General features: G+C 39.0%; 1 protein-coding gene across 3 annotated transcripts; it reads left to right on the top strand.

Moving 5' to 3' along the window:
• Positions 1–655: 655 nt before the first annotated feature.
• On the top strand, positions 656–9175 carry LOC124147219. 3 transcript variants are annotated; one of them, XM_048381504.1, is made up of 10 exons: positions 791–843; positions 1348–1442; positions 1898–2032; positions 2536–2850; positions 2964–3089; positions 5960–6298; positions 7039–7091; positions 7653–7701; positions 8336–8431; positions 8868–9175. In XM_048381504.1, the coding sequence occupies exons 2-10, from the start codon at positions 1373–1375 to the stop codon at positions 8882–8884; spliced, it is 1200 nt and encodes a 399-aa protein (XP_048237461.1). In that variant the 5' UTR covers positions 791–843; positions 1348–1372; the 3' UTR covers positions 8885–9175. The 3 variants fall into 3 exon arrangements, with proteins under 3 accessions (XP_048237464.1, XP_048237461.1, XP_048237463.1); XM_048381507.1 differs by lacking the exon at positions 1898–2032 and having other exon boundaries at positions 656–843; XM_048381506.1 differs by lacking the exon at positions 791–843 and having other exon boundaries at positions 859–1442.
• Positions 9176–11899: the final 2724 nt, after the last annotated feature.

Below are 11899 nucleotides of genomic sequence, written 5' to 3'. Positions count from 1 at the left end.
AAGGGGTATATGTTTTTATTTACTGACCAATAACGAGTTCCTGTGTAAGTAAGATCCCGAAAACGGTGCGACTGAACTTGATTCCGAGCTGAAAATAGTTTCAATAAATCAAGTCGAAGAAATCGCTACGCGCACTTTTTACCTTCTTTCTCTACTTGATGAAATTATAAAAAATATGGTTTCAGCGGATTTAAAAAATCCTTCAGGTTGTCTCAGCAGTCAAGAACATTCAGTCTCTGTTTGCATGGTAAACTCCCGTGCATCTCCATACTGGAATGTGTGATGAAATTAATAAAAAGGAATAAAAACGTTGCAATATTATTTTTTATTTAAAAATACTTTGTTTGACAATAATGGGCGTCATGTGACATGCCAGTGTGCGTCCAATTTTGTGTCACCTATGCTTAGCTGTAAAACCAACTTGTGTTTTGTCGGGTTTCAGGCTTAATTATATTTCATAGCAAATAATTATTACGGCATATACAAGGTAGGCACTGTTCAGTACGCCATTATACTAAACGGTCTTGTTAAGCATCAGAAATAATAAACGGATTTGATTTAAAATATTTGTGTCTATTGGTGTGTATTTAAAATTGGGATTGGGCGAGTTGGATTCAACGTCACTATGTAAGTGAAAATTATCTTGAATCTGATGTTAGGCAACACGTTATAAATGAAGGTAAAACAAACGTTTACATAATACACTCCGAATATGCAAAAGTATATCAAAAGTATGTCAAAAGATAAAGATAAAGTCCGATAGAAGATCTGATTTCAGGTCGACATTTGTTAATGTAACTTTTGTGTCGTTTCAGGCTAAAGAAGAAAATGTTAAAAGAAATGGTAAGGGTTTGTGTATGCCTTCGAAGGATCATTTTTGGTAAAATACTCTAATCGCCAACACAGGGTGTCTTTGAAATAGCTTCTGAAGGTCTCTTTTCACATTATTCACATAGTATACGCGCAGACCATATATACATTTTATGTACAACATACATACACCTATTTGGATACATAGCAGCCACAGTCATATCTTTCACTCTATTTCTGGTTCCAGTATTAAAGTCACACAGTTAATTACACCAAAGTGTACATAGAAGCAATGACGTCTATGTAGCCGTCATCATATAGTCCAGTTATATGCGCCATCAATATACAAAGAGTGAGCGAGTGAGTATGGTTTTACGCCGCTTTTAACAATAGTCCAGCAATATCAAGGCGGGGGACACCAGCAATATAGGCTTCTCACAGTGTACTTCGACGTGACGTGCGAATGCTTTAACCTTTAGGCTACCCGACCACCCAAATATACAAAGAAACTTGCTTCATCATTATATATTTTCACAGTGGTAATTTGCTCTGTGTGTGCAAAATGCAAGGACAAGAACATAGAAGTAATTTGCAGAATGATGGTCACAGTTCCGATCTAATTCTTTGCAAAGGTAGGTTTGATACATTATCTCGTTATTTATTAGCTAGTTATATAAAGAAAATGTTCATTAATATCAAAGACAAAATCTGTTTGATCTGAGAATTCAAACGGCAAAAATACGATATTGCAAATAGTTTATTAATTTTCATAACGTAAACATGGTCAGAATTACACATCTAATTCGAAGCTTAGAATCACTGCATACTATTTTACAGAGTTGTGGCCCCAATTTGTCTGATATATGAATACTTTTATACCATGTCGTATAAAGACGATTTAAACAAAAGTCGCAGAGCTCATTTAGGTAAGAGGCATTTTGGTCATTGGATGCTAACTGAAATGTTACGTTTTCAGTATGCTTAGAATCCAGCCCACAAGGGTGCAAGACATATATACTTAGCAATGCAATCATACAAGATGAAGTTGTGTTCGCGTGAATAGAAGTATTTCAGCATATGTTCACAGACAAGGATTTATTTACCGAAGAAGCACTTCCCTTCAACATGTACAGTGCCATGTACATTCTGGTGGATGAGGTGTTAATCAGTGTGCTCCTAAATAAGAGGCGTGCGGTAGAGACAGTGGAACTATATTTTGAAGGTGCTGATTTCCCTACCTTTTGGAAATGCTTCAGTTCCTCGTAAATTCACAATCTTAGTAATTATAGTTTAACAAACAGTTTACCTGTAAATTTCTTTGAGGGGCATTTAGAAGTTGTACTAAGTAAGGATAAGATTTATGGATGACCAACTTCTTTATTACAATTAGGAGCGTCGTTTCGATGTAGGTTCTAACACCGTTACTTGCTTGATAACGGTGTTAGAACCTCCACCGAAACGTCGCTCCTAATTGTAATAAAGAAGTTGTTCATCCATAAATCTTATCCTTACTTACCTGTAAATATTGAAAATTGTACTCCAAAGACATTGGTGTCAAGATATACCATTTTTTTCAACTGGTGGGGATGTAAAATGACTATTTCATGGAAATCAATCGGGTGGTGCTTCACTGTTATTTGGTAAATAATGACAAACTAGGTCTATATAATGAATGTCAGTTTAGCAATTCACAAAATATATTTTCAGTACTTTTTATACTCACAGGATTTGCAGAAGCAGGAAATCGAGTGTTCCTGATAAATAACCTGGATGACGACCACAAATTTAAGACATTGTTTTACCAACTGCCACAGGGATGTGCAAAGATATACACAGAGATTGTCATATCTCAGTCCCCAAAGAACAGAGCATGGTCCCCAGTCATGCAGGAGGAAGAAGAGGAGGAGAAGACAATGGTGGATGAGGAAGAAGAGTGGATGGAAGAGGAAGAAGATGATATTGTTGATAATGTTGCAAAAACCGTTTCAATGTTAGATCCAGATGCGGACGGCACATCTGAACAAAAGGGAAAACCTGCAGGTATGGCCCAGCTTTCGTTTTTCTTGTATAGAAAGTTGATGAAAACTATAAAGAATGTGAGATAATCAGTCATGAAAACAAATAACATTTACGTTATGCTTCCTTCGTTGTAGAAGGGAACAATGGCGTCCAGTGTTTGCAATTCGGGTCACATTGCAAGATGACAATCAGTGCACAGTCAAATCAGCTGGTCATCGCCAAACAAGATGGCAGTCACAATATTGTGAACATCAGTGTTGGTGTGTATTACTGAAAAATTCCTCGATTTATTTAACATGTTAAGATTTAGACATAAGTCCATTTAATAAAGGATGTTTCTGTTTTAGTCTCTATCCCATGGCAATGAACATATTAAGAAATAATTATTGACAAACTCACACGTGCTCAATTGAGTAATGACTCCCTGAGAGCATCCAGTCACCTACCTACCCTTTCAATGATAGAATGGACAATATAGTAACATATTTATAACAATGTTGTTAATACTCAAATACACAGAAACCATGACATGCTTTTTGTCAAATACGATGTATATCTCATTGAGTGAATTCTTCGCAACGAGTGAAAAACTTCACGACATGAGATTTTCATCTTACCGGACTAAAAGCATGAAATAGTCTATTCATTATATACATGTTGATGGTAAAATGCCTCCTTTATAAAGACTTGTTATCAGCAGGTCATGGTCACGTCGCATTCTCAGTCACAACAGTGATTCACAGCACGTACACAAAATAGTTCGTCATCAAAACTTTCACAAACAAATCATCACACGCAAATTATCTTTTTTATAACATTTAATATTTATTGATGCTTTTCCATATTTGGAAGAACAAGGCACCTGAAACAATATGTTAAAGCTGTTTCGTGGTGCGCCATTAATACCATAAACAACTCAGCGACAATCATGAACAAGTTTTATAGCCCGCTTCATTGGACGTTTGTGGAACAATCATGGACAAGTTCCATAGCCCGCTTCATGGGACGTTTGTGGAACAATCATGGACACGTTCCATAGCCCGCTTCATGGGACGTTTGTGGAACAATCATGGACACGTTCCATAGCCCGCTTCATGGGACGTTTGTGGAACAATCATGGACACGTTCCATAGCCCGCTTCATGGGCCGCTTGTGGAACAATCATGGACACGTTCCATGGCCCGCTTCATGGGACGTTTGTGGAAGAATCATGGACAAGTTCCATAGCCCGCTTCATGGGACGTTTGTGGAACAATCATGGACACGTTCCATAGCCCGCTTCATGGGACGTTTGTCGAACAATCATGGACAAGCTCTATAGAACCGCTTCATGGGACGTTTGTGGAACGAAGGTCAAACACGAACACAACAGACAGCATGGTGTCAGTTTTGTATACCATTAAGGTAAAAGGTAACGTCTCACACCGTCACATATCGCTGTAATACGTTTTGTCTGTCTTGATAACGCCTGCTAGTTTCGCGAGCTTTGGCATCTTCGGGCTCGGCTCGTCCGGTTGACTGAGAGAGGAAGTTGTGGCACTGTTGTCGGTTACGGTTGAAGTTGCGGACAAGCTGTTGGTAAGCTAAGCATGTCAGGTGAAAACCATGCGTGAAAATGACGCATTGAGTTGTTCATATTTCGATCAACAGGGAATGACTTTTGGGAGGTGGTTGCAGTGCAGCTTGCATCAGACACGATGCTTTCTCATATTTTACTTTATATTAGCTGTTAATATATTTAAGATTCGTGTGTTCTAAAACCACGAGAAACGGGTAAGGTGTAAATACACAGTCACAAATTATGTCATTTGAAAAACGTTAAACATTAATTAATAAGTGTGAAATAAGGAGTAACAGCTAGAATATGAAAGTCATTTTGCATCAGAAGTAATAATTCAGCATAGAAAATGCTAAGTATATTTATGTTAGCTGTCATATTAGAATTATTAGAATATTCATGAAACGAATAAGAGCCCATGTTTTCAACAAAAATTATATTACAGTATCCTAAACATGCTGAATAGTAAATATATCCGCCCTTGTATATTTTACTTCAATGATCCCACTTTTGATTATATATTTTGAAGTTATAAATTTAAATCATATTAAAAATCAATTCATTAATGACCTGTCATTTGGATAATTCATTTGGGGATATGCCACTATTTGTCAATTGTAAGTTATGTTTACTGCACATTTCTTCAGATAATCATCTTTCCAGTGCCGAAATGTAGCGTACATATCATCTACATTGAATGAATGCGGCTTGTTACATTGCCTGAACCCAGAGTTCCAGCAACATGCATGTTTGTTGCCCTTCCCAATTGATTTTAGAAACTTACTTTTTGATTTCAGTGTATCTCTGGATTGTTGCAAGCAGGTGTCTGTTATGCTGCTTGTGCCATAGATAGCGCTCATGTGATAATTGAATGCCTTAAACTGAACATGGCTTATATTCCTCTCCATCCTCCCGCCTCACAGAAAAGAAGAATTTAGACAAGGATTCCTCATTGCACTCTCCCAGTTTTCATTTTGTTGCTGCAGTAGAAATAGACCCACATCCTCACTTGTGATTTGTTTGTGTAATTCCATCCTTTAATTATGTTGGCAGTCTCAATCAAGTAAAAGTTGACACTTAACATTAAGCAGTCACTATCACCAGGTGAAACATTGTCATTCATCTTGTTTTGCTATTTGGCTTCCTCTATCAGACGAACCAAGGGAGACAACTTTTAAGGGCGGTAACTCTGGATGAAAGTAGTTTCTTCATCACAGGGCCATGAAAATACTATTTTATATTTTCACCCTAGTGAAGATACTTGTCTTTCAAAGGTATCTTTAGTGAAAATACTGGTTTTTATTTTCATGACAGTGAAATATTACTTTTGATGACAAAAGAGACTTTTATTCTTTTCATATAACTGCATTTGTCACACTCACATAATTTTTATAAATCATATGATAAGATTCGGCTTCTTTTGCGAACATATTCATCCATTTCAAGGTTGTAGTCATTTGTTTGATATATGTGAAGTTTGACGGTTGAAGTGTGCATATGGAATGAGGTGTTATTTGCTCTCCCTTATCCTCCCATTCACACATTGCTTTACGTGTGGTTTTCATGTTACAGAACCGTCCCCTTCTTCATCCAAAATGGTTGTGGTGATGACATCCAATCCTGACAATCCAGACCTGGAGGGACTCCTGGTTCATGAGATAGACAGGGACACAGACGTGCTGAACATATCGCTCACCTCTCTCGAAGCTGCTATCGTTGGTGTCAGAAAGGGATCTGTTGTCATGGAGATTGAAGTGAAATCTGGTCAGAACATGAACCCTGATTGGATGAGTCAGGTTCTTCAGACTATCCTCAAGGATATTCTTACCCCTGACGTTCTCGGTGAAACAAAACTACAGGTTGACATCAATACACTCAATGTTATACCCAAAGAAAAACTGGGAGACTATGGTACGGGAATTACACTTTAGTTATCATGCACATATCATTATCATAAAGCAAAGGACCCGTGAAGATCCGGGATAGAATAGGTCTTCAGCAACCCTTGCTTGCCGTAAACGGTGACTATGCTTGTCGTAAGAGGCGAGTAACGGGATCGGGGGGTCAGGCACGCTGATTTGGTTGATGCATGTCAACGTATCCCAATTGCGTGGATCGATGCTCATGATGTCAATCACTGGGTTGTCTTGTCGAGACTCGATTATTTACAGACCGCCGTCATATAGCTGGAATATTGCTAAGTGCGGGGTTAAGCAACAAACAAACAAACAAACCAGGTTGTACATTTGCGACAGCATGTCCGGTTTATAATAATACACACACGCATCGGATGTTGATTTTTTTAGGACATTAGATCAGTGATATGACTTAGGCGACATTTAATTCTACAGACATCTATCAAAGAATATTACAGCATGTGGCCTGGTCTGAGATGAATCATATGCAGCAGGATAGCATAGTCAGGATTTCTTATTTTCCCGAACTGCGCTGTTCTTACGATGTTGAAAAACATTTAAAGTCTTACTTCTAAAGGTAATTAGCATTTAGGTCTGGAAGCAGATTAAAGAACCCTTTACATTTGAAAGGAAACTGAAGTGTACGGATTAAAAAGATCATCATTTCGTTAGATAGTTAAAATATGAAACAGTAGAATACTGTGAACAAATCGGTCTGTGTTTGCATGCTTGCAGTTCTTCTGCTGGACCCTGAACGAAAACATGAAACGTGCGTAAAAAAAGAAAAGGTTTGTAAAGGCACTTGAGGTTTTAGTTAAATTGGAAGATGGGCAAAACGATTAGATTTTGTCAATTACCTTTGAAAGCTGATAGCATGGCATAACCAAGGTTTCCTCAAAATACCCATGGAAGGGATTGATATCTTGGTGGGTTTTCATAATTAGTTAAATTGAGGAAAAAGAATGTCACTGAATATCTTTTTTCAAATTCAATATCATTATGACTGTTGCAAACGCTATCTATAGTGTTAAATGAATGAAATATATGAAAATGGCCATTGACACTTTTTTATGACTGAGGTAAACTTTATATGACAACAATTAGAATATTCACATTACTTTGTTCATATCATTTGAGAAAATTATATTTTTCAGTCATCACTTCAAGATATGCAATTTGTGTTTCACCAGGACATATTGTCTTTTAGATCATCCAGCTTTAATGTAAAACAAATCATTTCATTCCACCATTTTAATGTTATTGCAAAAAATGAGGACAAATGTTTTTTTCTACCATTTTCTTTAAAGAAATAAACCCAGCTACCTATTTGTAACGTCTATATATTCCAGTACCAAGCCCTTCAGAACAGACTTGAAGCAACACAAAACAAAATGAAAGGTAATACAACTTTCCATCGAAGTGGGGCGGGGGATATAGGAACGGAGTTTGTCCGTCCGTCCGTCTCCTCGCTTCTCAATGTGGACAACTTTCTCAAAAACTATTCATGTTAGAGAAATTTTACACACTGATGTCACTGGTCACGATCTCAAATGAGTTCGGAAATTAGTGTCGTGCATTCATTTTTTAAAGAGTGATGGCCCTTGCTCCATGTTATTTCACTTGGTTCATACATAGTGTGTTCAATGGGGACCACTTTTCTCATAAACTACTGAAGTTAGCTTATCTAAGAGTTACTTATCAAGAATTATTTTTTCCAGAGAAGGGGCCTTTTATGTGTAATAACGACCCCCCTTAATCTGTTTTCTATCTCTTCTTAAAGTTTTATGGGACTCTTTTCTGTAGTTCAAATTCACTACTATATGAACAAACACTCTTCTAATGTGACCCGTGGATACTGATAACACTGTTTCCTTATTATTACTGTTGTTGTTGTTGTTGTTGTTATGTAACATAGTTAAAATGGCACTTATATATATTAACAAAGGCCTGCAATACCTGCGTAAACATACTTACACGAATAAAGAAACGGACCATTACATTAGATACAAGCTCAATTTTCTGCTATGTTTAGAATCAGAGAATGTTCGAGTTGTCCAGTTAGTGAACCACACCCACTCCTCCGGGGGTACTATTGTGCTGGTCAGCGGGCCTCCCGTCCATCTTCAAGGTAATCTCAATATATGATATATGCCCTTTAACAACGACTGAACTTTAATGGAAGTCAGTTCGTCTCCCTAGCTAATAGATAATGTTGCCAAAGAACAAAAAGTAGGGGATATAACTGAGAGAGATATTTTAAAATTTAATCGCTGCAATTTTTAATTAACCGCAGTAGCATTCATCAAGTTCAACTTTTTCTGGTGATGTGGTCGATGGGCATTCACTAAAGCGATCACAATGTGTGCCCTTGAATTTTGTCGGAGTATTGCTGACAGGTGCAAATATCGACAATAACTCACCTTTAACAAGTATTGTATAGTTATCTACTCGGTGTAAAACTTGTCCCGACGTTTTTGTTTCTACATACACAAAATGTCATTACTATGGCGACATATTTCACATCATGGGCAAATTGGTTGTTGCATGTTTTCTTTTCCTTTCAGACAAACTCCTGGCATAGTTTTGAAGATGTTGTCGTGGTCAAAAGGAGATAGCTGTACCACTCACAGAACAAAAATCCTTGGATATATCTTGGCAGTCGTCACTGATGCTGTGCTGGGCTGAAAAAACGTTTTTGATCCGTCACTGACGTTTGTGCCATGAGGACTTTGAAGATGTTGCCCATTACGTCCCAGCAATGCTATAATGTTGCAGTCAGTGCAGCTTCCATACTGTGGTGTAGCAGTATAATATTACACTCATATATACTGAATGGCACTTGGATTCGACAATAAAATGTAATTATGTTGTACTTATTGTGTCCCGAGTTACATTTCTTAATTAGAATCTTAAAATTTTAAGGCACGCACAGTTCAATGTACATCTTTTCTCATATGAGGTCGACCACATACCATTAAGATTTATTTCTAGGATGGGGGAGGCTCTGGAAGTCAGAAGGGACAAGCACTTTGGGGGGGGGGGGGGGGGGTTGTTAGAGAGAAACGGTCGACTAATCAACATCATGGCACAATTAAGATTTCATGCAGATAAATGTCACGATATGTTGTTGTGGGTAGCTGGACCACTACACGGTGGGGTTTAACCCCATAACAAAAGAGATTGATGACGTCATGTATTTATTGATAGGTACAGGGAATATTCCAGATTATATTTAAATGACAATTATTATTGGGTTCATCAGTCCCCTTTGTACCTTACTTACAACATGCTATTTGAACAAACAACAACAGTATACAACTTCTAAATTCATACAGTTTATTCTCTCGTTTGTAGTTGTTCCCTCTGACAAGGAAGGCCTCAGATGACATAACCATATATGTAAGCATCACATGACAAACTTTAGGGAAAACTTCATTCCTTGATCCATGTTTTTGTCACAAAACGTGGTGACCATAGATACAGTTACATAACATCTTCAGGGGCCACGGCTGTTTATTCCCACTGTTGGCACACACTTTAGTTAACCTGCCAACTAGAGCACTCAACACTTGGGTCATCATGAATTATTTACACAATTACTTCTACAACGGGGCGGTCGGGTAGCCTAGTGGTTAAAGCGTTCGCTCGTCACGCCGATGACCCGGGTTCGATTCCCGACATGGGTACTATGTGTGAAGCCCATTTCTGGTGTCCCCCGCCGTGATATTGCTGGAATAGTGCTAAAAGCGGCGTAAAACCATACTCAATCACTCACTCACTCACTTCTACAACAAACTGTTTGAGTAATGTGTTGACAAGCGTATATTATGTCTTGCCCGGGAAGCTGTTGGAAATATCAGTTTCCGTAGTGGTAGGTCACATTCTTTATCAACTGAGAGACTTTCTTTTGCACACAGTGTTAAGCTATGATTTCATAAGCATGACTGGTCTACCGGACCCACGGCACGTAACACAAATGTTCATTAATTATATCTAAGTTAGTCGACACAGTTTTAAGGCTTTACTGTTCGGCTCAGCAAGTGCACAGTTAGACACAGCTGTGAGGTTGAGGCCAAATTGTGCTTCCCGTCTTGCTGATCTACTGAACAAAAAAAGTTCCTGTGACATTGAATAAGATTTAATGCAAAGTTATGTTTTTTACCAAATCTGAAACAATTTCGGTTTGCAACAGATAAAAGACTTCTGTAAGTGTTCAAATGGTTTAATTTGCCATAATGACTTCAGAAAATGCGTGATTTCATAAAAAACAAAACAACCATGAACATGACAAAATGTCAATTTACAAATCAATAGCGTGTGTGTCAACCTCTGGTTGCGATGCAAGCAACACATCTTCGTCTCATTGAATGGACCAGGCGTCGCACAAAGTCCTGTGGAATATCTGTCAATATCTGCTGGAGCATGTTTCGAAGTTCCTGGAATGTCTGTGGAACACGTGGTTGACGTCGAAGGCGCCGATCCATCTCATCCCACATGTGCTCGATTGGTGAGAGATCAGGGGAGAGAGCCAGCCAGGGGATGACATTCACGTTGTTTTATTGAAGAGAATCCTGAACAAGTCGAGCAATATGAGGCCGGGCGTTGTCATTTTGGAAGGTAATGCCTGGGCCATGACGACGCAAAAACGGTTGAACAACAGGGCCGATGATCTCGTCGCGGTGGCGCTGTCCATTGAGATTTCCGTCTACCACTATCAAACGGGTTCTCTGACTTGCTGTAATCCCATCCCATACCATAACGCTGCCGCCCCCGAACCGATCTTCTTCCATGACACATCGCTGTGGCTGAGGTGAAAACGTGACTCGTCAGTGAATAGAACTTGTCCCCACTGCATGGCCGTCCCTGTAGACGTACTTGACGGTGGTTTCCTGTCAAAATGGGACGTCTGGTGGGTCTTCTGGCGACAATCCCTGCACATATAAGGCGACGACGTACGGTTTGTGAAGATATTCGTCGAAGGCCAGGGATGCTTCTTGCAGTCACTGTTGCTGGCTGGAATCGATTTCGTAGGTGTGTTGTTCGAATCCAGTTGTCTTGTCGAGTATTGGTTACGCGTGGCCTGCCACTCCGAGGATGGTCTCTGACTGCATTCGTGTGTTGCCAACGTTGCCAAATGGTGTTTCTGTGGACGTTAAATTGTCTTGCAACATCACGTTGACTCGATCTTGCTTCAAGCATACCAATGGCTCACAGACGCTCATTTTCGGACAGGCGTGGCATTTCGTAATGTTGAATAATTGCGTAATTTTGTTGTTTTTATGAGTGGTTGTTGTCAGCACAATGCTAAAGAATGCATATGGAATCCCATTAACGCACATGTTTTATACCCATTCTTGGGCATAGATCCACGCAATTGGATACGATGACACGCATCAACCAAGTCAGAGAGCCTGAGCACCCGATCCCATTAGCCGCCTCTTACGACAAGCATAGTCGCTTTTTACGGCAAGCATCGGTTGCTGAAGTCCTATTCCACCCCGGATCTCAATGGATCGGATCTTTATTGTAGTACAAGTTTTGGTTAATGGCAACCACAGACAGGTTTCTATGGTGACTGCCTTCTGTGAACAAACGA

Source organism: Haliotis rufescens, unplaced genomic scaffold, assembly GCF_023055435.1.
Source record: "Haliotis rufescens isolate VD_foot unplaced genomic scaffold, xgHalRufe1.0.p SCAF_39, whole genome shotgun sequence".
Lineage (NCBI taxonomy): Eukaryota > Metazoa > Mollusca > Gastropoda > Lepetellida > Haliotidae > Haliotis > Haliotis rufescens.
This window is presented reverse-complemented; position numbering and strand designations above follow the sequence as displayed.